The 26,255-nt window shown below is 42.3% G+C and overlaps 1 protein-coding gene and 1 long non-coding RNA gene across 11 annotated transcripts in view; one reads left to right on the forward strand and one right to left on the reverse strand.

The window, feature by feature from the left end:
* Positions 1 to 2,825: 2,825 nt before the first annotated feature.
* Gm38805 lies at positions 2,826 to 5,328 on the reverse strand. Of its 2 annotated transcripts, none has more exons than XR_869061.1 (3): positions 5,111 to 5,328; positions 4,177 to 4,248; positions 2,826 to 3,835 (listed from the first exon to the last, which is right to left on the reverse strand). It is a non-coding gene; the product is annotated as a predicted gene, 38805 (long non-coding RNA). The 2 variants fall into 2 exon arrangements; XR_869060.1 differs by having other exon boundaries at positions 4,477 to 5,328.
* A 70-nt stretch (positions 5,329 to 5,398) lies between these two features.
* The window catches only part of Mpp6 (membrane protein, palmitoylated 6 (MAGUK p55 subfamily member 6)), an 88,927-nt gene continuing 68,070 nt past the window's right edge, over positions 5,399 to 26,255 (forward strand). For 2 of the 9 annotated variants that reach the window (NM_001164734.1, NM_019939.2), the window contains exon 1: positions 5,412 to 5,635. Coding sequence is in view for 1 of the 9 variants with exons in the window: in XM_030255518.1 (XP_030111378.1) it covers positions 5,594 to 5,635 (42 nt within the window). In the remaining 8 variants the exon portion in view is untranslated. Of the gene's footprint in view, positions 5,636 to 5,809; positions 6,299 to 26,255 lie in introns of those variants that run through there. The other 7 variants (NM_001361248.1, NM_001361247.1, XM_030255518.1 and 4 more) reach the window with 6 other exon arrangements.

Below are 26,255 nucleotides of genomic sequence, written 5' to 3' on the forward strand. Positions count from 1 at the left end.
CATGCCTGTTGATGCTCCAGTGAGGTCAGGGCTCTATACACATGCCTGTTGATGCTTACAGGTTTTGTATTTTTTTATTTCCATTTTTATGCCAGCTAAAGATCGTTTTTATACCCTAGTAGGATAGTTATGTTCCCCTTATACAGTTCATAGATAAATGGGAGTAGTGGGATTTAAAAGCTGACTTGAAAAGAGAACTCGAGGGGTTAATTAGATGTCCATGCTGTTGCAGGATAAACTCAAGCAGCTTTGTTAGGCTCCCTACCTTAAGTCTGATTGTCCTCAACTGTCCCTTGCATATTCAGGAGTAAGTATCAAATATAAGTAGCAACTTCTCTTTTTCACTTAGTATTCTTAAGTTGTTGTCCACCACCTAACAACTTTGCTCTAATAAATGATCACCTACTACGTAGAGTGTAGTGTGCACAACATCCTGGACTCTCATCTTTAAGCAAGATAGACTTGGAGCCTGGATAATAGAGGGGAAAAATGAAGGTAAATATTTGAACATAATTTGAGGCTTTTATAAAGCAGACTAGAAGTAGGGCTAGAAGAAGCAATCAAAGTCTTACAGAAACTCAAAGGAGGACCCTTACCTCTGTTTGTGGTGATGCAAAGAGATTTCAAAGAAGAGGAGGGGGAGGCGGGCATAAAAGTCTGGATCTTGGCCAGCAAAGATAGGGGAAGACATACAAAATGCCTGGGCCAGAAATACAGTGCTGCAGGGCTGGAGTGACCAACATGCAGATGGGAACCTTGACCATTGCAACTGGCTTTAGGCTCAAGGACCCGTAGGGAGTAAACGGAGAGGGATGAAATGACTGACCTCTGTGGTGAAGTGTACAGGTGGATTAGGGCCAGGAGTCCTTGAGGGAGGAAAGAGTTGGGAGCCAGAAGAGATGGACAAAAGACTTCTTTCCTGTAGTTGCTTGTGGGCTTCGGGAGGGCTGGTGCAGCTAAACGTGTGCCTGACAGGGGAGCCTGTGGGAGGCTATGAAGGAAATGCAGGGCAGGGACACTAGGAAAGGGGATAAATGAGGGTGGCAAGAAGTAGCAAATTTATTTTAGTCATGTTAATTGGAACTGTGATTGGCTTATCCAGATGGAGATACTCAAATCTCAATATGGAGTGGAAAACAAGCCTGAAGGGAGAAGAGATGGATGGAAGCCTGGGAGCAGCAGACTCGAGTTCTACGCTTTCCCTCAGAAATCCTCCCTGCCCTTGGTAGAACACGTGTGTTTAAGGAGTGGGAGAAGATAAGACCCGGAGCTCTCAGAGACACAACAGCCAGAAACGTAGGCTTGCTCATACAGAATCAGCAAAGGTGAAGGAAGAGAGAGAAGGCCAGGGTAGGAGCAACTCCTTAAACAATGCCGAGAGGTCAACTGAATGAACACAATCTAAGCAAAGACCTCCTGGTGCCTATAGAATCCTACTGGCTTCTGTTAAGATGTCTGATAGATGAGCTATGTGGTATTTTAATAGCATCGTATTCTGCATCATCAGGTAGGAGCTGGTGCTAATATTTTACTCCCAGCACTTTCCAACAATAAATGTGTGAATAAGTAAACAGGTATATGAATGAAATTGTCGATGGTGAGGGGGTAAAGAGTAGTTTCAGTAGAGAGGTGGGCATAAAAATCAAACTCCAATGTCTAAAATACATGATGGACACACATATACATGTATACATACATACACAATACATTCTTTTGTAAGAAAGAAAAAAAAACCCAAGTGTTTCAATTCTTAAAGTTGATGGCTTTAATTGTAATGGTTTTTTAAAAAAATATGAACTACTACTGTTTTCTTTAGTTGCTAGTTCAGGAGAAGATTCTGCTAAGAACACAGCTTGTTTATTTTGGATTGTTGGCCAGTGAGACTTCAGGGAGATTAAAATTACAAGAAAAGGCCCTGACAGCTATCTATGTAAGCAAGGTTAAAACAACATTATTCGCAGTCAGCTGCGGTCCTAGGCTTTGCAAAGCCATGCTGTTGGAATGCTCAGAGATTTGGGGACCAGGAGATCTCGGGGCAGCCAGGTGAGATTAATCTGGAGAAGCTTTAGAAAGGAGATAATTTTAAGCTGTTTTGAAAGGAGACTATTCTAGTCAGTTGGCAAAGAGTCTTAGAGCACAGGATTAGGTATTTTAATTTGATTACTTGCGATAATTTGGAGCTACCCCAGTGTTGTGAAGAGACCACGTAAGTGCTTCCTGGAAGATGAGTCATCTCCACAGTTCCTACCTCTGATGTACCATGTAACTACCTGGAGAGCCCAGAAACGCACTGTTACCCAGGTTGTACCCTAGGTCAGTGCATCTAGGGAGGTACCCAGGCATGAGTGGTATTTTGTGTTTGGTCTTCTCTTTGTTGTTAAGTTCTTAGGGTGATTCTGATAGCCAAAAATGGCATAAGTTTCTCTGAGTGTAGGGCAAACTGTAAGCAGGTATAGAACAGGCCAGAATTAGAAAGGTTAGCAAGATGGCGGAAACTGGGGAGACCAGCATAGCCTTGTGTACAGAGATAAAAGACTGAAAGGAAACTATTCTGGAGGGAGCCTTGCTCAGGCTGGGCGATGCTTGTCAGTTGCAATTTTTCACAAAGCTATCCTCTAAGAACACAGTAGCTCTTATGATGGATCACTTGGAAAATGAGCACATAGGATGTGATTTTTATTTTTATTTTATTTTTTTAACATTTGGGGGCTCTTGCTATTAGAAAAATTCCTCTGTTTCTGTAAGAGCACATTTGGTCAAAGGAGACACACCATCATATAAAGTTTTACTAATACACTTAAATATTCTTATTTTATTTTTGTGTACTTTATGGGTATTTTATCTACATTTTATGTAGGAGCATCACATGCATTCTGGGTGCTCTCAGAGACCAGAAAAGTGTGTCAACTCACCTGGAACTGGAGTTACAGACGATTGTGAGCTGCCATGTGGGTGCTGGGAATCCAACTCAGGTCCCATGAAATAGCAGCAAGAATTGCTCTTAATCACTGAGCTGTCTTTCCAATCTCAGCATATTTATATTTGAGGGAGGAAAATAAAAGCTAACTGATAAATGTTGGGATTTTTTTTAATTCTGATTTTTTTTTGGTTGAGTTACAGCTAGGATATAGTGAAATTACGATCCATTTAGACTTTAGAGTTGAGATTAACCTTGAAGGAAGAGGAAAGTCAGGCCATCAACAACACTGAAGAGAAGGAAGAGGAAAGTCAGGCCATCAACAACACTGAAGAGAAAGATGCAATGTCATTTTCAACCCTAACTGTCTCCTTCCCTGGAATGAAGCTTTGTAACAGGTGCGGGAATGGATAGGTGGTGTTTCAGGAATGACATTCTCTCAGAAAGATGAGCTGGCAAGCAAGGGCAGGGGTTTCCATGTTCAAGTCAGATCATTTCCAATGGACTCTGGCATGTCCCACTTTTACAGTTTAGAAGAAGGGCAGAATGTCTCAAGGTGGGCTATTATTTATAATAAGAAGTACTGCTTCATGGTATAACCGGTACAGGAGTGTTTGATAAAACAGACACTGACAGAAAACTTCACTGGCAAAAACTCCTAGAGAAGAAGTGACTGAAGACAGCCATTGAAGCAAAATCATTTTTCTGATCTTCAGGATGAGTTCGGGACAGTGATCAGCCTCTATAACGTTCAGATGCACGGGGACAAGAGTGTTGGCAAGGGCTGGTCCTAGAGGTCTGCTTGCTGTGATTTGACAGAGATTCTCTACTTCCTCCTCAAACCTCCTTCAGCCAATTTCCTCCTGTTTGTAGGGACGGAGTAGAGTGTGACAGGCTAGTACACTGTTTCCACTGGACCTTTGAGAGAATAAAGGTACAATATAGGGAGCAGCATATCCAGAAATGGCAGTCACTTCCTGCCCCTCTACAGAGCAGCTACAATACTGGCTAGAAAAGTCTGTGGTGAAGTGGGAATTGAAAGGGCAACCTTCTAAAGGTTTACAGGTCTGGGGTAGAGTGCTGTAGGAAGGAGCCACTGAGTATCCAGAAAAGTAAGAAAACCCCGAAGAGTCCACACCACCGTGAGAGGTCAAACCATGATACTCTCTGCCTATGTCTTACTTCTCACCTTTGGGCACCGAGCCCACTCGGTCTCATTTCACAAGGTGAACTTGGCTATAGGGGACCACAATACCTACCCAAAGTTACTCCGTGCTCCTCGGCACATTCCACTTTTCTTAATTGCTTCCAATTTCCTTTTCTCAGGTTTGCTGTTCCAGGAAAAAGGGTTCTAAATTAACGCTCTACAAAGTCCCCCTACATGTTGGTTTGCAAAATTAATGATCCTCATGGCAGAGCAAATTAATCTTTGATGCTTGGTTGACGCTAAAGACAAAACTCACTGGGGCCCTCTTAAGACACAGAATCAGAGTCGTCCCCCACCCCCGCCCCTTTTCCCTTCCGTGCCAGCTACATCCACAAAGTAGGCAGTGCATTACATCTCAGAAGCCCATCTCTGAATCTTGTCGTCAGTCTGTGCAGGGGCTGTGCAAGGTGCTCAGAAGCTAGGAGAGGCTACGCAGTGGAAGCCACCAGATAGATGGTCACAGGAGAAGTTCCACTTGCACTTTCTACAGCTACTGAGGAGACGTGTTGCTCCACTGAAAGAACACTACTTGCTTCAATTTTAGGGAGACTATGACAGCATCTGCGAGAGCCCACAGCACAGGTCTGAGGGCTTGCAGAGAGATCTCAGAAAGGACTGGAAGCTCTCGCACTGCTACTGTAGTTCTAGCCAGAAGCGTTTGCTACATTGCAATGCTCAATTCCTTTTAGCTTAAAAAAAAAAAAAAAATTAAAGCTACACGCCTGTCAAAAGGACACTTTCTGAGAGGGCACCCATCAGCAATCATCCCACTCCGCGCAGGGTCGCGGCTGGAGGCACGGTACTCCGTCCTCCTCCTCCCAGGTCTGGGAAAGCCAGATGTTTGGGAGGGTCTGGCTAAGCCCGCTCCACGATCCCGCCCGAGCCCTGGCACTATGAAAGAAGCTAGTGTCCTTTCATTTGTCGGGTGTGAACCATAGCCTCGGGTTGGGCCTTTGGGAGAAAATTCAGTCCCCCTTCAAGTCCACCTCCGAGTCAGGGCTGTAAGAAGAGTGGCGGGCGCGGGCTCCAGGACTCTCGCGTCTCCTTTGTGCTATAAGCCGCTCTCGGCCGGTTCCCGCTCCTCTCCCACAGAACGTGGAGGACGCGCGCTGGGCCAGGGCGACCCTAAGGGACCCGCCCGCAGGGCCCTCTGGTGGTAGCACCTGGCGGCCAGGCCACAACCGAGGGGCGGGGCCGGGCTGGGCGGGGGTTGGCGGGGGAGGGGGGGAATCTCCGCGCGCACGAGTCCGCGCGCTCGCCGCGTCCGGCGCACGCGCGAGGCCGGGAGGAGCGCGCCCCGGCGGCGACGGCGGGAGCGGAGCGGCTGAGAGAGGCTGGCCGCGCGGGCCGGCGGGCAGCGGCAGCGCCCGGAGCCGGGCGAAGGGCGAGGCCGGCGGGGACGGCGGAAGTCGCCCGCCCGACCGCGAGCCCCTGAGTCGGTAGATGGGGCTGCGCGGCGCCCGCGACTGATGAGTGGAGCGGCGGCGCGGAGGCGGCCGAGGTGCGAGCCGGTGAGTGGCGGCCCCACGCGGTGCGGTAACGGCCGGCCCCGGAGCCCCAAGCCCGGCGGCGCCACGCGGGCCCCGCCCCTGCCACCTGGGCGCGGGAGCCGTGGCGTGTCCCTCGCGCGCCCCTCGCCCCACGCGTCCCCCGCGGGCCGCCCCTTCCGGGCGGGGCCGGCCGCCTCCCTCTGCGGCGCGGGCGCCTCGGCGTGGACCCGGGCGGGCGAGCGAGCGGGCTGGCGCTGGGACTGACACCTTTGGGGGCTCAGAGATCCCGGGGAGGAGGCTTGCTGCAACTCCTGCTGCCACTTCCGAGCCACGAGGTTCCAGTTGTTTGGCTAAAGTGGCGGTGGGCGAGCACACGCCTCTGCGGGGGCGGTCGCCGCTCAGCGCGTGCTCTCCGAGCTGGACACATTTGCCTGAAAGCAGAAAGGTGCCTGCCTTCTCTTCCCCCACTTCTATTTTGGCCGGACGGCAGGCCGGAGGGGAGTAGATGCAAGATCGGACAGCGCGGTGACAGCTTGTGGATTGGTTGGGGTGTCTTTGGTTATTTTTCTTGCTGGGGGGACTCTTTTTTTTTTTTTTTAACACTTTATTGGGAGTTTATTCTCAAGGTACCAGTTCCTGGGATCGCAGCTCGAGAAAACATTCATTAAGCTCCCCTTTTCTGGGGTGAGTATTTGTGTAGGTGGGGAGAAGGGTGAGGAAGAGACTCAAGGCTGTAGGCAAGGCTCAGAAAATTCTCCGCATTACTCAAAAAGCAGCCGGTTAAGGTCAGGCTAGCCATGCTTTTACTCTTTTCCTACGCCTCTGGGAATTCTTGGAATTTTACTTTAGCCCTCCTGAATGGGGTTCCTTGTCATATAGCTGACAGCATTCGGGGTGCGTTAAATTGGTCTTCACTTGGAATATGAGTTAGCAGCCATTTCTTCCCATGTGGTGTTTCAGGTCATTATTTCTTTTTTGGAAACTTACATACGTCTCATGTGTACTAAAACTATCTCAGCCTTGGTTAAGGGTAAATTTTGGTACACTGGTCAAACAATGCACCAGCCTTTGGCTGTGTAGTTATGATAAACTACTAGGCCTGATTGTAGTTTTGTGGTTAGAGGCCTTATTGCTCTGTAAACAAATAACTTTGGGGGTTGTTTCATTTTGAGGTCATTTGTTTCTTAAAGCTTTCATATATTTAAATTATTAAATTATTGTTTAAATACATACATTGCTCTATAAGGCTCATGTTTCTTTTATTCCAAATTAGGGTTACATAATGCAAAAATGGTTACACTTTGAGTTGCTCTATTTTGTCCTATGGAGACTACAGGCTATGTAGGAGCGCGGGCTTATGGTGTGTGTGTGTGTGTGTGTGTGTGTGTGTGTGTCTTGTAATTATTGCAGTGAATCTCATTTCCACCTTGGAATATTGAAACACACACACACACAAAGTTTTGAGGTAAAAATATCAAGCTGTTAGAGTTAAGTTTGATAGCTCTGTACAAGACAATCCTTTTTTCTCCTCTTCAGGAAAACTGTTGGATTTTATAATTTTTTTAAAAAAAATATTTGAGGGAGCAATTTGCTTTTTTTCCTAAGCTCATTTTTTTTTTCCCCCTGAAGCTGAAATTGTGTCAGAAGGCTACCCAGGCTGCTTCTCTCCTTTCCCTTTAAATTTGAGATTGAAAACAAAAAAGACAGTCACAAGACCCTGGGTACCTGTTTTATAATGTTTTAAAATTGTGTTGCTTGTTTGACTATATACCATACCTATATGAGCTTTACCTCTGAATAATGGAAGATTATCAGAAGACAACAGATGTTTTAATTAAATGCTTTGCACATTTTGGACATCTGAGCTTTATCAGAAGTGGGTGACATCCGCAAATCATTTCTGAGAGAGTGAGTTGCAAACAATACAGAGCTCAAGCTAGTCAGACAGTTAAAACACTAATAAAATTAATACAGAGAAAGGTAGGAAGACCTGATTGTATTGTTTATGTCATGTACAGTCAATGCGGATTACTAGTGAGAAGGGAACTTTTGTAAATTGTAAGTTGGGTATGTAGTAAAGCTGATAAATTCTCATTTTCCATGTATTTCTTTTGATATGTAACTAAATTTGTATCAGAACTGATCTTCAAGTAAATGTAGTTACAAAGGATATGCTGATATTTAGGGATGGTCAAGCAGATTTGAAAAGTACTCATCTATTTGAGATAACTGTCATCCCCAGAAAAATCTATCGAGAAAAATTATTGTAGTTTTGTTTTACTGTTAGTTTTTTTCCTTCCAAAATAGTGCTGTGTTCATAAACATGGGATCTGAAATCATGATGCTCTCGCTACTCTCGTGTGGGGTACTAGTATTTGATTACATTTTTGTCTAATTATAGGCACCAGCTTTACCTAGAGTATTTTTGGTTGGAGTCAAAGCCAGGGCAGTGATTAGCCCAGACGTGGCTGTCATTTATTTGTGACCACTTGGGGGAGCCTTTGCAGTTCATCTCAACAGATCCCTGCTCTGCGTGCTCTGGCTGCTAATCGTCCTGGGCGCTTTGCCAAACTGCTGGAGCGGCTGCTAAGGAGGCTGCATTGAGAACCGAGTCTGGAGCTCAGTGTGTGTGATGCCTTCTCCTCTAACTCACACTCCACTCCACTCACCAAATACCTCTCCTCATAGACTTAGTAACAGTGTACTTTTTGGGCTACTGCTAGTTCCATGGGCTAACTAACCATGAAATCTTGGATTCATGAGTGCTTCCAGAGAGCTGATTTTACTGGCATTAATCTTAGGAGCAGTGCAGGCTTGATGTACACAGATGGTAGTTGTGTTGAAGGGTCTGGGGAGATCATCACTCTTGTATGAAATATACTAACTCCAAACCTTTTTAGAGCAGATTAGGCTCCTTTTAAAAACTTTTAGAGGAAGAGATAGCAAAGCACCTCTTTTAGTTAAATCTGTGTTCATGTTTGTGCAGAGAAAAGGTGGTCTTCTGTTAAAAACCTATACTCTTTGACCGTTTGATTATTCTTCTGTAGTATAATAAAGTCAGATTTATACATTTTCTTTTCTGACAATATTTAACCTTGTTCTGGCCATTTCAGAATGTGAGCTCACTTAAACAAAGTAAAATGCATTTTAGCAAGTCAGAGAGAAGGTAACTTATGGCCTCCCTTAATTATGATAGAATAACTCAAAGACCTTTCTCAAATTTTCTGCATGGTACATTCATCCACATAATGATGAACAATTTGGAGTAGTTCCTATCTTCTAAATTGCTTCTTTTTTTCTTTAAAAGAAACTTTAAGACAATTTTACTTTTGTCCTGAAATTCATCTTTCCTTTCCTTTAAAAAAAAAAAAAAAAGATGTATTTTGTATGTGTGTGGGTGTGCCTGAGTGTATGCCTGTGTGCCACATACACGTGTTGCCCATGGCGGTTAGGAGAAGCCATTGGAGCCAATGAAAGCATGCTTACAGGTGGTTGTGAGGTCCCGCATATGGGTGCTGAGAACTGCACCTCAGTCCTGGAAGAGAAGTGAGCGCTTTGAATGCTCAGCCCCGCTTGTTGGTTTGTTTGTTTGTTTGTTTTTCAGTGTAACATACCAGAAGAGACATATTCTGCTTAGTTAAAAATGTTCATTTGTTGCTAGCTTCCACTGATACTTGAGTATTGTTTTAAATACCTGGGGATGGTAATTTCAAAAGGCCTCCCCTTTGAAGTTATCACAGATTTAAAGTAGAATGAAAATTGAAGGAGAAGACAATACAGTGAGTAGGTTTTGTTTGTTTTGTGGTTTTGTTTTGTTTCACTTTTTAGCTTATTTTCAGACTTTTCCCCACTCTTTGCTTTCTTGTGCATGTCACTCAGCTTGTCATATTCCGCCTTTTCTTTTAGACTCCCTGTTGTGGGTTCCTTCCCCTTCCTCCTACAGCTCCTGTTGTTGCTCTACTCTGGCTACATAGGAGCACTTTCTGTTCCTCTTAGTAGAAATATGCCCACCGGCAGCTTCTGTATTGTTACAGTCCCTGCTCAGACGACCAGAGACAGCAGTCAGTACTGGTTGCCCTTTGCTTCAGTTTGGCAGACTGGCTTACGCTACCGGAACTTGGTTGTACTTATTGTAACCGTGTGCATTCCCAGTAGACACCCCATGATAAGATCTATGCTCAGTCATTCCAAAAGCAGTTTTATCTTTACCCTTTAATTTAATCTTCAGTTCCATATATCTGAAAAGCATTCTACTAGGGATATACAAAAGAATTACACTTAATGAGAAGAGCTTACGTTTGTTTAAGAATGAAATATATATGAAAGAATCAGTATATTATGAAATAATAAAAATGATGATAATAAAGAAACTGTGGAAATACTTGGATTTCTACTGAAGACAAAAGACTTCTAGGCTGGAGAGATGGCTTAGCAGTTAAGAGCACCAACTGCTCTTCCAGAGATCCTGAGTTCAATTCCCAGAATCCACATGGTGGCTCACAACCATCTGTAATTGGATCTGATGCTCTCTTCTGGTGTGTCTGAAGAGAGAAATAGTGTACTCACATACATAAAATAAATCTTTTAAAAAAGAAAAGGAAAAAAAAAACACTTCCTTAATATGTAAAGGATATTTACTAACCAACAAACAAAAGATTTTAACACCAAGTAGGAAAAGCCATGGATAGAATCTAAAAATAGGAAATCCAAATTATTTTATGCATATGTTAAGACTTTCAAGCTCATATATAATACAAGTATAAACCAAAACTGAATATTGGGTGTGGCAACACATGTCTGTAAATTTAGCACTCAGGAAACCAAGGCAACTAAAACTATACAGTGAGACCCTGCTTTAAAAACTAACTAAAACAAAAAATCCTACTATGTACCATTTTCATCTATCAGATTCACAGATCAAAGATGTTCTGCCAATGGTTTTAAAGAGGATGGAACTTATCCAGTTTTCTCGCATTGTTACAGAAATACAAAGTACTAAAATTAGATGCAGTTGAATTCTAAAAAACATTAAGGTGACTGCTGGAAATTAAGGAAAGGCTAGAAACATGAACAAATCGACATAGAGGTTGAAGAACTAACATGCAACGTATTTATCTGAACACTAACTACTTTCTGGCTTCACTCATGAAGCTAAAGAAACTGGCCTTCTCTTTTACTCTGCAAAAACCAGGCAGTCACCTTCTCTTTTATCCTGATGCCTAGAAGACTGAGTGGAAGGAACAAAACCTATTACTTTTATAAAAATCAGAAAGTAATTTGGTGCCTTTGGAAGAAATCTTAATACAAATGTTATGTCACTTGCAAATGTACTTAAGACATTTTTGGCAGTGATGGTGCACGCCTTTAATGAGGCAGAGGCAGGCAGATTTCTGAGTTGGAGGCCAGCCTGGTCTACTGAGTGAGTTCCAGGACAGCCAGGGCTACACAGAGAAACCCTGTCTCAAAAACCAAAACAGAAACTAAAATAAAACCAGAAACAACAACAACAAACAAGTGGGCAGCAAAACAGTTTGAAGAAAGTTTTGTTCACTGCATTGCGTGCAGTTGGATGTTTTGTGTTACCTTGTTGTGTAGCACAGAGATGTTAGCTGGGTAGAGAGATGTTAGGGAAAGGTGGGTGGACAGACAGCTGGAAGTTTGTGAGAGTGGGAGGAGAATGCCTTGGTTATGTGCTCTGTGCTCAGGAAAAGAAGTGATGACAGGCTTAGAGACTTGGGAGACTTCAGAGGGCCTTCATCTTGGAGGAGGAGTATTGGCTGTGGGAAATGTAAGTACGTTTAGTTAAATGTTTAAAGAGTATTTGCTTCATGAGGTTTTGTAGGTACTTTTGCTGCAGAGTGACTGGTATAGTGTGCTCTTTGTGTAAGTACCCGACCTTTGTAGTTACCCTATGGTAAAGGATTTGAATCCTAGCTTGTTTATATTGATAAAAGCCCCTAAGAGCCACAGCTTGCATATAAATGAATACATCCTGTGAAAAAGTCCGTTTACTACCAAATCATTAAGAGTGTTTTTGAGGTTCTGTGTTATTTAGATTACTTAACATTAGCACTCAGTCTGCCCTCTCCCACTTTAGGCAGGTCCACACTGCAGCAGGAGTCTTACTCCCCCCCCCCCCCCACTCCCCCACTTCTGAGCTTTGCTCATGATCATTTCTTTTTCTCAGTCTCTAATTAATAGTAAGGGTTCAGGCTTTCCTTCCTCAAGAAACTGTCATTGGTTGACCTCATCTACCGTTTTTCTTTTCATTCAAGACAAACTGTACCACATAACTTGTGTAAAATTTGTTATGTGAATGATGGTTTCTGTGTCTTCATTCTTAGGAACCTTGGATCTTCTCCTCCCACTTGCCTGGTAGGGTTCAGGAGCTATGCTGAGTGCTCACTATACATGATTTCATTTACTAATTGCAGGTTTAACAGCAGATTTTAAAAATCTAAATAAAATCCTTTTGGGGTCTCTTAGTTTTTTCTTGGCTGTTGAAACAAATTGCCACACTTACTGACTTAAACAAAAATCAGTAAATTTCTCACCATCCTGAAAGCCAGATGCCTGTAATCAATAGTATTGGGCCCAGATCAGGATATCACTAGGCTGCCTGTTCGGGGACCTAGAGAGTTGTTTTAGTTGCTTTTTCCCAGCTTCTCACATGCGTTGCTTAGCTTGTGGCTGCATTATTCTCACCTGAAGGCCACCTTTCAAAGCTCACAGCTCTGTCCTCCCATTTCTGTATTTTTTCTGTCCCCCCACTTCCATCTTCCTCAAAAGATCCTTATTTAACTTGATTTCACTCTTACGGGTTTTCTTGATAAGGTAGTGTTCGGTTCCCAGAGGTTAGGGCGGATTCCTTCGGGAACACCTTCGTTCAGCCTCTCAGAAGAGTATGTATTTAGCTTGGTTTAGAAAAGGAAGAATGGCTAAGAAAACCTTCCTACCCCATTCTCCTTCCGTATAGTAGTTTTTCTTAACAAGGGATAATTTTGCTGACACTCTATCCTCAGGCGTATTTCATTGTCACAGATGAGAGGTGTTGCTATTGGTGACTGGATTCTAAGTGAAGGGTGCTGCAAAGAGTGCCCAGGACAGCCCTGGAAAGAAAGCAACAGTCACCCACAATGTCAGTGGCATGGGTTGATAAACACTAGTCTCAGGGCATCTACTGACTGGATGTGGTGACGCATGCCTGGAATTTCAGGTCTGAGGCTTGCTAAGCTGTATAACAATTAGTCCATCCAGGGCTGTTTAGTGACTCTGTGTGCGTGCGTGCGTGCGTGCGTGCGTGCGTGTGTGTGTGTGTGTGTGTGTGTGTGTGTGTGTGTTTATTGATTTGAGTTACAAAAAAATGATTCATCAGTAACTTAACTAATAAGTAAGTGTTGGTACTTAAAACATAAATGTTATTGTGTTGATTTTAGGAATGTATCTTGCCAGGACTTCTGGCTCCTTACTCCTGTGGTACATTATCACTGAGAGGTTGGCTTGGTAGTGGAGGTGATCCTGAGGTGGGGACTCCACAGTTGTTTGCCTGTCTTGCCCACCCTTGATTATAGCAGTTAATCTTGTTTTGTCCCTTAGTGTCTTTGGGCCTTTCCAAGCTATTGAACTTGATACCTGCAATACCATAGTCTGTATCAAATACAATAAGATATACATAAAGTAGTGTGTTTTGAAATCTTATTTTCAGATCCCTCCTATTTTCATAGCTTCTAACCTAGTGAGATGACTATGGCTGATGTCATACTTCTTTAGACATTCTTGCATGTTTCAGGAAATTTTGTTTAATCTTGTCCTAATTGACTTTATATTGCTATAATAATACGACCAAAAGCAATTTGGGAAGGAAAGGGTTCATTTTAGGCTTATAGCTTATATTCCATCATCTGACATAGTCCCACAGAAACCACGGAGGAGAGCTGCTGACACAGCGTGTTCCCTTTGGCTTGCTCACCAGCTTTCTTAGGCTCGACTTACCTGCCTAGAGATGGGTGGGCCAGGCCTTCCTGTGTCAATTAATAGTTAAGAAAGAGACATACAGCCAGGGCACAGTACATTTGAAGCTATTCTTCAGTTGTGGTGCCTTCTACATAGGTGATTTAAGGTGACTTTAAGTTTGTGTCAAGTTGACAACTGAATCTAACTATAACAATACTAAAATCATAGAATTTATAAACTATAGAATATTGCTATGACTGATCATCTTATGATTTATTAGCATCTGCTTCGTACTTCATTTTTTGCTAAGAACATTTATTTTTATTAAATATAATAAATATTTAAATTTTAAAAATAATTAAAAAAAAATTTTTTTTGAGACAGGGTTTCTCTGTGTAGCCCTGGCTGTCCTGGAACTCACTTTGTAGACCAGGCTGGCCTCGAACTCAGAAATCCCCCTGCCTCTGCCTCCTGAGTGCTGGGATTAAAGGCGTGCGCCAACACGCCCAGCAATTTTTAAATTTTTAAAAATTTAAAATTTAATTTTAAGCTTAAATTTAAGTTAGAAACTTTAAAGTTTTCAATTTAAGTATTTTTTAAAATATTATTTTTTTCTTTTCCCACATTTTTTTCTCAACACGATAAGGGTGTTGGTTCTGGGTTGTAGCCTCAGCTTTTCCGTTGTTCTTTTATAATGTTCAGATGATGGAGCTCTGTTCAGTTTAGAACAGTACGTTTACTGTGAGAAAGTTTCACAGTGTCGTTGGAGAATGGGTCTTTCTCTGTAACCCCAAACTGGTGTTGACGGAGTGATCATCCTGCCCCAGTGCATGGATTATAGGTGTGCACTGCCATACTGGCTATGATTTTAATTGGTTAATATAAATAAACTATAACGTTTTAGGTGTTCAGTAAATGTAATTCAGGAACTGCTTTCTCTTATTGTATGGTACAGTGTGGGATGCACAGAATCTAATACCTAATAGATTTTTAGTTAATTTCCCTTTTTTGATTCATAGTTTTTTTTTCTTCCTACAATATAGGTTTAAGTAAATACTTTGAAAATAATTTTTATTTTAAATTATGATCTGTTGACTAGTTACTATCTATTTTCATCTGACCTTTCAATGTATTTACAATGATCAATCAAATATTGACTGAGAAAGTGCAGTAGGTGAGCTGAGTTCCTTCTAGCATGAAGGTTTTATAACTCACACAGTCCCCAGTTCTTGTATTTTTCTGCTAAAAGTCTGTAGAGTACAAGCAGTATTCAATGAGGTGGCATCTTGTTTTGAATAAAGCAATATATATATACTTCTAATAGATCCATAGTAGTTCATTATCATATAATGGGTACTTTTAGCATTTCAGAGGAGTATGGTTATCTTCAACTGAATTTATTATGTATGGCTACATGCACACATTGTTTTGTGGACGCTTCAACTTTTTTTTTTTTTTTAAGGAAAACTGTTCATCTTTTAGTCCTCTAGCTGCCACTTTGGTCTTTTTTCTTAGAGTAATTGAGTAAAGTTGAAGTTACCTATTTTGGAAATAATCATTCTTATTTTTATACTAATATATTTAAATAGTTTTTATTTTCTTTTTTAAAACCAGTACTCGTTTGGAATGAGAATAAATGAAAAAAATTCAACCATTTAAGATGTTTGAATTTTTGGGGGGCAATCTAGTTTTAGCAAGCTTTCATAAATTGTCGGGTTTGAGTTCTTGAAAACGTCAAAGCAGATTCTTCTTTTTTTTTTTTTATGATGGAATTTGACTTTGTAGGTAAATAAGGCTAAGGAGATTGAAGTTGTGAATAAACTCATAAAAGTTCTTAGGATATTTTAATGGTCTCCCAGTGAGAGTTTTAAAAGAACATATCTTCAACAGTTTATGCTACTTAATTTAGAAAGTCACAATAATATACAATTAATTGCTTAAGCACTTAGTCACTGCTTGCTTGAGAGAAACTTTCGAGTTATGTGAAAATTTTCTTACATTCTCTTTAAAGTTCCTGACTCAGTCTACTGTCTCACAGACAGTACAGCTGCAATGTCAGGGGACGCTTTTAGCAGCCTTCTCTCCTGTTGAGCCTGCTGTGGCCTAGCAGGCTAGGCTTCCGCTCAGTTTCATGCCAGTGCCGGTCGGTAAGAAGGCGGCAGTGAAGCTCTTACTTGGAGGGCTCTCCTCCGTTTTCTTTCTCTTCTTATCTCCACTCCAGTGTTTTCTAGTCCTACTCTGCTAATTTTGCTTCTTATCTTCTATCTAAATCTGTGCTTTCTTTTCATATATGTTCCCAGAAGAATCTATTTATACTTTGTTACTTTTCAGTACAAATTTTCACTGAAAATAAATCTGAATATGAATATTCTGGAAACTTCAAATATATATAATACAAGATTCCAGTGTGTAGTTTGAGGAAATAAACTGTTTTCTCCAGCCAAACATCATTCCGTGAACATAGGCTATGCTTATAATTTCTAAAAAAAAAAAAAAAAATCCATTAGGAAAGCTTAGCAAATAAGTAACATTGTTACCAAGAATAACATTGTAAGTTATAAAATTATTCAGGACAGAATGGTTGTTTTTCAGTCAACTTGACACAAGTTAGAATCACCTAGGAAGAGGGGACCTAAGTTGCAGAGCTGCCTCCATCAGATTGGCCTGCAGTCAAGTCAGTAGGCATTTCTTATTAGTGATTGACTTGGGAGGGCCCAGCCCACTGGGAGTGGTGCTGCTCTTGGGCACATGGTGCTGGATTGTACAAGGAAACAAACTGAAGAGACCATGGGAAGCAAGCAGGTTATCAGCATTCCTCCACAGCTTCTGCTTCATTTCCTGCCTTCAGTTCTTACCTCAACTTCCCTTAGCGATGGAGATGGATTGTGACCTGGAAGTTGTAAAATGAAATAAATCTTTCTTCCACAAGTTAATTTTGGCCAGTTTTTTTTATCACTACAAGCAGAAAGTCAATCTAGAACGGCCAGCTAGTAAAATATCTGCCTCTAAGCCTGCTGATCCCTGGGACCCTCAAGGTGGAACAAAAGATCTGATAAGTTGTCCTCTGATGTCCACGTATCCAGCCCTAATAAATAAATAAAATTTTAATTATTTAGAAATAACATTAAAAAAAAAAAAGAAAGTTCCCTATGGGTAGAAACTTGTTCTCTGTTTGGTTGCATTAATCTTGAGATAAGTTTGAAGACATAAAACTGATTGCACCCAATTAGAAGGTGGCCATGAATTGGTTAGAAATTGACAAGGGTGGGAAAGGCCTTCCATGGAATGAGTAACATGGATGAGTTTAGGAATGAGGTGTGCAGTGTGCAGACAGGATGGAAAAGATCAGGGAGATTCGGACAGCTCTGGGTGTTACAGAAGGAGTCGGGCTGCATAGAGGAAAGCCTAGATGGTCAGAAGAGAAATGCAAACACTCCCAAAGACAGAAAAGCAGAGGTTTTCTCCAGTTAACTGTTTCCAAGTGAGTTGTGTGATAGCCTTTTGCGGTCAGAAAGAAGCTGCTAGCTGCAGGTTAAAGGTGAACTGAGGAGGCCGAGAGACAGTGGTGAGAGTCGGCGGTCAGGAGTAAATTGAGGGGTGCCGGGAACCCACCATAACAAACCAAATGGCTTGGGGGACACATTGTAAACTTTTCCAGGGGTTCTTATGCGGTCTGTCTCTGAGTTCTCAGGCTTGAGATCTCCCCAAGAACTTGTCTTTTAATTCAGGTAAGCCCTGATCTGGTTTTTAGTTATTTTAGGTCATGTGTATGTGTTGGGGGAACAGATGCAGGGCCTCACACACGCTGGGTATACACCCTCTGCCCCTGTCCTCCTTAAAATAATAAATCTTATATTCCCTAAGTGTTAGTACTGTTAGCTGTATATGATTGTTTCATTAAAAAAAATGAAGGAGTTCATGTGAGACCATTTAGTTAGGTATAAAATGCTAAGTAGGATTTCATCTATCGCTGCACGACACAACACACTGCCAATCTCAGGGAAAGGACAGTGACTGTGATGCATGAACTGTATGGGGGTTGCCACGTAAGGTAGAGAAGAACCACAGAAATCACAAAAATTAGAAAATTAAGGTACCAAGCTGATCTTGTTCAGTTATATTTATAATCCTGGCTCTCAGGAGGGGGAGAAGCAGGAGGATTGCAAGTTTTAGGGTATCCTGGGAATAGGGAATTCTAGGGTAGCCTGTGCTATAATTTAGAAAGAGGTCTGCTTCAGTCCCTTTGCCTTTCCCCCTCTAGTCTCCCGAAAATAAAGATATTAATGGTAGTAAGGATATGATAATATTGATCACAGAATATTAAAAACAAGATTTAACAGCCATAGAAATAACGTGTATTCCAGTATTTGATAATAAGGTGGTTTTTAGCATTGATCAGCTTTGATGTCTTTTTCTTGATTGCATGAAAGTACAACATAGCAAATGTATTTTACAGTCGTATTATATCTTTAATGCCAAATTATCGTCAGGTATTTACTAAGTGAACATGAAATTTTACTTTTAGATTAAAGAAACATCAATGCTTATTAGCTCAATGCATTTGCATTCCTGCCCCTAAGACAGGGCCAGCAAGCATGGGCCTCTGTGTGTAGATGGCTGCTGTGGTTGCAAGGCTTGCTCCTATTATGTATTTTACTTCCTCTTTCAAGGAATGCCCTCCCTTTTAATGACTTTTAATGGTAATCAGAGACAGCATAGCATGAGTCTGAGAGGTGAAGTTGTGGCAAAATGGTAAACGCTGAGACCTTCAGGACTGCCCTTAAGGCTGTGGAAAGAACTCTAAAAACATGGGTTCGAAATATATAACTTCTCAACTATGTAAAATATAAGGATGCAATTATGAAGGGCTTCACTCTTTCCAGTGATGGCCGACTAGGCCATCTTTTGATACATATGCAGCTGGAGACAAGAGCTCCGGGGTACTGGTTAGTTCATATTGTTGTTCCACCTATAGGGTTGCAGTTCCCTTTAGCTCCTTGGGTACTTTTTCTAGCTCCTCCATTGGGGGCCCTGTGATCCATCCAATAGCTGACCATGAGCATCCACCTCTGTGTTTGCTAGGCCCCGGCATAGTCTCACAAGAGATAGCTATATCTGGGTCCTTTCAGCAAAATCTTGCTAGTGTATGCAATGGTGTCAGCGTTTGGAAGCTGATTATGGGATGGATCCACGGATATGGCAATCACTAGATGGTCCATCATTTCGTCACAGCTCCAAATTTTGTCTCTGTAACTCCTTCCATGGGTGTTTTGTTCCCAATTATGCCCCAGTACAGGGGAACGCCAGGGCAAAAAAGGGGGAGTGAGTGGGTGGGTAGGGGAGTAGGGGGGTGGGTATGGGGGACTTTTGGGATAGCATTGGAAATGTAAATGAGGAAAATACCTAATAAAAAAAAATTTTTTTTAAATCCTACCAATTACAAGAAAAAAAAAAAAGAAAGAAAGGCTTCACAAATCCAAAGGAACAAAAGCAGCTGCACTGTGAGCCAACTTGTTGGAAAGGTACTAAGGAAGGAGATAAAGAGATTTAAAGAGTGTTGATGACTGGAGATCCCACCCAGCCAAGGTTGTTTGTTTGTTTGTTTGTTTGTTTGTTTGTTTTTCTAGACAGGGTTTCTCTGTATAGCCCTGGCTGTCCTGGAACTCACTTTGTAGACCAGGCTGGCCTCGAACACAGAAATCTGCCTGTTTCTGCCTCCCAAGTGCTGGGATTAAAGGCATGCACCACCATGCCTGGTTAGCCAAGGTTTTTTGTTTATGCTTACCTAGACAGACAGATTCCTGAGTTCTGGGTCAGCCCAGGACAGAACGAGGTTAGCCCCAGGTGTAGTAGAAAGTGTAAGTTCTGGATGGGGGCCCACCCAACTGGTTTATCAATGTCTGTGCATAACAGAGGCAGGCAGATCTCTGAGTGCTTTTTGCATTGTTAAAAGAAAATTTGTGATTGTTCTTTCCTTGGAACTAAGGGGCTGGGGTGCTGGGATGCTGATTCATGGGATAATCAAAAGGGAACCTGGGGTAAATAACTGGATTGATATGTAAAATAAAATAAAAGACTGGGGTTTTGATCTGCAAGTGCTGAGTTATCCGGAGAATTTTTTAGAGTAGCTGAAAGAACTGCTTGGAGAACTGTCTGGAGCAGAGAATAGCATGAGGAAGCTGTCTAGAGAGAGAGAGCTGCCTGGTGATCTCAGAGAAAGCAGAGGAGAGATGGAAAGCTGTCTCCAGCAGAAGACAGGCCACCAGTTTAGACTCAAGATTTGACCTCAAGTCCTTTGTTCCTAGGCACCTCTTCTTCCCAAGTCCTTGGCAAGTATGTATGCAGAATTTGTTGTTCAGACACGTGTGGACTCAAGTTAAGCAGGTGTTTTCTTTCAATAGCCATTTCCTGTCTGCTTCTTATATGCATTGATTATATTTTTATCTTCCATTTTCATCCAGGCAAGTTTGGCCTCCTCTCAAATCTAAACCATGTGATTCTTTGCTAAGCCTGTAGAAACTGAGACCTTTGATAATTATTCAGTGTTATTCCTCAGACCATCCCGGTCTGTACTGCAAACTCTGGTGGTTATTGTTTGACTCTTAACACCTCCCTAGGGCTTTCTTAAGCTGTGAGGAACATTGATGTGACAGCCACTGCTTCAAAGCAGCAGCATCTCTACCTTCCCTTACCTCATGAGCACACTGTGAGCATTTGTAAGCCTGTTTTAATGCTTGAGATATTTTAGCTAAAAGCTTTGCACACACTGCTCTTAGGAGCCCAAGAATTCCAGGGTAATCAGTGGTGTTGCTCTGACCCTAGTGCTTTGAGGGAGAATTTAACCATCCCAGTCCCATTACTTATTCATTTATGTTGGTTTTTTTTTTTTTTTTTTTTTTTTTTTTTGAGACAGAGTCTTACTTTGTGGTTTTGGCTTGCTGGGAGCTTACCATGTAGACAGGCTGGCCTTGAACTCACAGATCACAGAGCCTTGCCAGCCTCTACCTCCTGAGTGCAGAGATTAAAGGTATGTGCCACCAAACCCAGACCCATTACTTATTTATAAAATATTTACTTTAAATGAAAATTTAAAAGAAATTGTTATATGAAGTGATAGTTTGAATAAGAATGGCCCTCATAGGCTAATATATTTGAATGCTCAGTCACCAAGGAGAGGAACTGTTTGAGAAGGATTAGGAGGTGTGGCCTTATTGGAATAGATATGCCCTTGTTGGAAAAAAATCTGCCTCTAGAGGTGGGCTTTGAGGTTTCAGAAGCCAATGCTAGACATCCAAGTGTCTGTCTTTCCCTGCCTGCTTCCTGCAGATCAGGATGTAAAGCTTAGCTCAGCTCAGCTATTTCTCCAGGACTATGTCTGTCTTCTATAAGGTCCCCACCATGACGGTCATTGATCAATCCTCTGAAACTGTAAGCATGCCCCCAGGTAAATGTTTTCTTTTGTAAATTGCCTTGGTTATGGTGTCTCTTCATAGCAATAGAGCAGTTAACTAAGACACATGATAAACAAAATGACACATGCTTTCAATCCCAGTATTCCAGAGGCAGAGGCAGGTGGATATCTCAGTTCAAGGCCAGCCTGAGCTACATAAAAAGAAAATAAAGTTTCTCTCCCTACCCTTTTTTCATAAGATGAATCATTGCTACAGTTTCAGAGTCGCTACACTAGTGATGTTTCCTACCAGTCAGTGACGAGCGTTTTTGGCCAGATCCTTGGTGGAGAATCACCCTTAAAGCTACATGGGCCCTTGGCACAGCATAATGCTCCAGCACATTTCCAAGGCCCTCTCAGCAGAGGAGTGGCACTGTTATGTTTAAAAATAAACTGTGTGTCTTAGAAAACATCTGTGTCTTCAACTTTACACAGCAGGTATTGACTGTCTGTCCTATAAAGGAAAAATATTTGTATTTACACATTCTCAAGGGAGGCCCAGAGAAAATCTTGGGACAAGCTTGTGTGTGCCTCTGAGGGCTACAGTGCAAGATTACCCAGCGTTCCCTGCTCTCCTCTTCAGCAGCCTGCCTTCCTATTGTCTTTTCAGTTAGGCATTTTGAACTTTGTGCTCTTGCTTGGCTGGGTTTTTATTCAAGGTAATTCCATGTAGCCTGATTAGGGGCACATTCCTCCAGATGTTTACTAAGGGTTTTTACAGTAACTTCTCTGCTCAGTTTGAACTTTGAATCCTTTACTGGAGACCATGAGTAAATCCCCATACGGAAGAATAGGGCAGAACCACAGGAAGAAATTGGATTTTGTACTTGATGGTGAACTAGTAGACCAGTGGACTTCCCAGGGGGGAAGCACATTTGTGTACAGGAACACTCACTTAGAGGGTGATAATAGAGATTATCTTATTCATTTTAAGGTTAGTAATAACACATATCACAGACTGGATAAATTAAGGAAAAGAGGCTATTTGGCTCACAGTTCTGGAAGGTTTCATGGCCACATCTGCCGTTGGCCTTCATGTTGGTAGAGTGTCAGGAAGCATGTCTGTCCTTTTTCCCTCCCTCTTCTAAGATTTAATCCTAATGCACTCCAAAGCCTTGGCCTATCAATACTGTAGTCAGGTTACATTTCCTTCTCCTATCTCTCAATAGAGACTAAGCACCAATGTGAGTTTCAGGTGAGAGAACTCATACTCAAACCATAGCAGGATGTGGAGGTCACTGTTAATTATCCACTCACAGGGTCTGAGGTCCCCTGAGAGACCCAGCTCTGGGGCCTGCTGTGGGTATTCTGGTTTCATTAGTTGAAGTGGGAGGGCCTGAGCCCTGAGTGGCACCATTCCCTGGCTGGAATCATGGCCTGTGAAAGTGGGGGAAGGGAGCTGAGTAACCGCAGGCACTCATTGTTCTTCCTCCTTGACACACACACACCACCTTGCTAGACTGTGCCTTCGAACTGTGAGCCAGAGCAGGCCTCCTGTGAGGCGCTTTTGTCAGGGCGTTTTATCACAGCGGCACAAAAATAAACTTGGTTTTAGATTTTGACATGAGAGGAGGGAATAAGTTATAAACTAAAGTAGTGACAGTGGAATAGCAAAAGGGAAATATGCAAAATTCTGAATTTCCAAGGTCTTTGTGATGGAGAGCATATGAGGGTGACTAGTTACACTTGCTAGCTTTAATTAAGAGGGAATGCAGGGAGGGAGGTGGCACAGAACAGATTTGGGTGTTACCATGGTGAGGTTTATAAACTTGGTGCTGTTGGAACATTTTATGGGAAATACCGAGTGCGAATCCTAGAAGACACAGCTTTCACAGACATGAGACACTGAAAAGTCCCCGAGTGCCAGCTGTGGATCAAGGCAGTGTCTTGAGTGTCAGAGGGAACAGGGCCGTGAGCGAGCGACTGAGTGGACACAGATGTGAGCAAAGGTAGGTAGGTCTAGGTGAGTGTGTTGATAAGAGACAGGTTGGGTGCTCTTAGGGTAGAGGGAGTATTGGGTTTACTTCCTGGGGAGGTGACAACTACACAAAGTGCTGAAGAAAATAAAGATTCATGGGACTGCTGGGCAGTGGTGTTGCACGCTGTTAATCCTAGTGCTCCAGGCTAAGCCAGGCGGATCTCTGTGAGGCTGAGGCCAGTTTGGCAAAGTGCAAGACAGCCAGAGCTACACAGAGAAACCCTGTGTTTGAAAAGAAAAGAAAACAAAACAAAACAAAAGAAAGAAGGACAGGGAAGGAAGAAGGGAGGTGGAATCTTTAAGTGATTTCAAGTGGGATAGTAGGACGTGGAAAAGATGCTAAGTAAGTGAAAGACACAAAGTGGGTGGGGCACATTTACAGGAGAGGAGGTTAGTGGACAAGAGGCAAGGAACTATCAGAAATGAACTCAGAGAGGTTCAAGCAGGTGCCATGGCAGGCTGTGGGCCAGAGTGTGGTGTGTCTATAGGGGGACAGTTTTAATAAAAAGCAGTAGGATGGATCTGTGCTATGTTTTAAGTGACAGTATTAGCTACTCTGTAGAGAATATTGCTGATAACTAAATTGAAATAGGGGAATTTGTCAACGACCACTGCAGCAAAGGTGGTAGTGGCTTAAAGTTAGTGCCACAGATGTGGACAAGCAGGGAGGCAGGTGATTTTTCTCCAGTCATTTCTGTTCTGACTGAATTGAACTGGAAAATGTAACTCAGGGGTAAAGCACTTGGCTAATATGTGCCAGGCTGTGAGTTTGATCTTCATTGCTGCAAAACAAAGTTGTCGCAGGATCTCTCTGAAGTCTACTTATTTTTCTTTCTTTTTTTTCTTTCTTTCTTTTTTTTTTTTTTTTTTTTTTGGTGGTTGTTTGTTTTTGGTTTTTGGTTTTTCAAGACAGGGTTTCTCTGTATGGCCCTGGCTGTCCTGGAACTCACTCCATAGACCAGGCTGGCCTCGAACTCAGAAATCCGCCTGCCTCTGCCTCCCAAGTGCTGGGATTAAAGGCGTGCACCACCGCGCCTGGCATATTTTTCTAAGTAAACATGTAAACTGTGTGCTGCTTGGAAACAGTCTACTGATAAGATTCATCTAATAGTTTTGAGATACTCATTTTCAATGGCGCAAATGTTTAAAAAGTAATAAAGTGTGGCATTGATCCTATAGCCTGTTTCTTTTTTTTAGTGCTCATTAGATTTATAAAAATTCTTTCAGACAGTATTGATTTAATAGTAATACTTTATATTTTTTTGTACTAAGTTTCGACCTGTTTTGTTAGTTAGAACTCATATCAAAACTTTTTCAAAGAAGGTTGACTGCAGGGCAAAAGAACATTAGGAATAGCAATGTTTAGTCAAGTTCTGTTTTGTTTGTTTGGCTTGCTTTAATGTAGGTTTAACTTTCTTTCCGAGAGCTGTATCTCACATGGGTCAGTGTAAATGATATGTTTGAACATAGAATGAACATGGACAACATGGAGGAAGGGTCATGGCTTGGTATACCAGTAGAAGCATTTTAGAGAAGAAAAAACATGAGGTTTTTGATTTATTTACTTATTTATTTTTCCCCAAGTGTATAGATATCTTGTTTGCATGGATGTCTCTGCCCATGGAGGCCAGAAGAGGATGTCAGATCCTCTGGAACTGAAGTTACAGACAGTTGTGACCAGCCATATGGGTGCTGGGAATTGAACAAGGGTCCTCTGCAAGAGCAGATAATGCTGAGCCATCTCTCCAGCCCGAGTCAAGTTATAAAGAGAATGGACAGATAATGACATCATAATATACATGAAAGTTTGGCTCTATAATAGGAGGACTCAGCTTGGTAAGGTGGGTGAATAGTTTTAAAAATGATAAAAACACAGTCTTTGTGACTCCCAGGTGGAGTGCATTAAGAGGCAGTTGAAGAGCTCTGTCCTGTAACTGGGGTTTCGAAGTCATCATATTGATGCTACTTGAAGCCCCAGAAATAAATAAGGTCCCTTGAGAAGAATGCACTTTTTAGGGACACTGGCAGCAGTGTCTTAGTTAGGTTTCTCCTGCTGTGGTAAAATACCATGACCACAAGGAACGTGGGGAGGAAAGGGTTTCTTTGACACGTAGGTTATAATCTATGGTCAGGAGAAGCCAGGGCTTCTGAGGCTTTGACTGTTTTGCTCTTCCTAGCTTCTTCATCCTGCTTTCTTCTATGCTCAGGCCCACCTGCCCAGGAATGGCACTGCACACAAAGGGCGCTACCATATCCATTATCAGTCATGAAAGTGCCCCCCTCCCCCAGGCTTCTGAAGAGGCTGATCATACAGAGGCGTTTTCTCAGTTGAGGTTCCCTCTTCCCAGATATGTCCAGGGTTCTGTCAAGTTGATAGGCACAGCACAGGCAGTGATAGCCTGTGATTTCAATAGAGTATGTGATTAGTTTGTCAGGCTGCTCCTGATTTCATTGAAGAAATTTGAAGAGAGCAGTAGCAGATTGGAGTCCTAAAGAGACAGTGCCCAGTGCAGGCTCACTAGAGGCTCCTACAAGCTAGAGCAAGGTGGAGGAGAACAGTTAAAAGGGAAATGAACCAAAATAGTCACAAATAATATAAAATACCTTGGCGTGACCAACTAAGGAAGTGAAAGATCTGTATGATAAGAACTTAAAGTCTCTGAAGAAAGAAATTAAAGAAGATTTCAGAAGATGGCTTCCATGCTCATGGATTTGCAGGATCAATATAGTAAAAATGGCTATCTTGCCAAAAGCAATCTACAGATTCAATGCAATCCCCATCCAAATTCCAACTCAATTCTTCTACGAATTAGAAAGGGCAATCTGCAAATTCATCTGGAATAACAAAAAACCTAGGATAGCAAAAACTCTTCTCAATGATAAAAGAATCTCTGGTGGAATCACCATGCCCGACCTAAAGCTGTACTATAGAGCAATTGTAATAAAAACTGCATGGTACTGGTATAGCGACAGACAAGTAGACCAATGGAATAGAATTGAAGACCCAGAAATGAACCCACACACCTATGGTCACTTGATCTTTGACAAGGGAGCAAAAACCATCCAGTGGAAAAAAGACAGCATTTTCAACAAATGGTGCTGGCACAACTGGTGGTTATCATGAAGAAGAATGCAAATTGATCCATTCCTATCTCCTTGTACTAAGGTCAAATCTAAATGGATCAAAGAACTTCACATAAAACCAGAGACACTGAAACTTATAGAGGAGAAAGTGGGGAAAAGCCTCGAAGATATGGGCA

The sequence above is a fragment of the Mus musculus genome, chromosome 6 (assembly GCF_000001635.26).
Source record: "Mus musculus strain C57BL/6J chromosome 6, GRCm38.p6 C57BL/6J".
In the NCBI taxonomy this organism is placed as follows: Eukaryota; Metazoa; Chordata; class Mammalia; order Rodentia; family Muridae; genus Mus; species Mus musculus.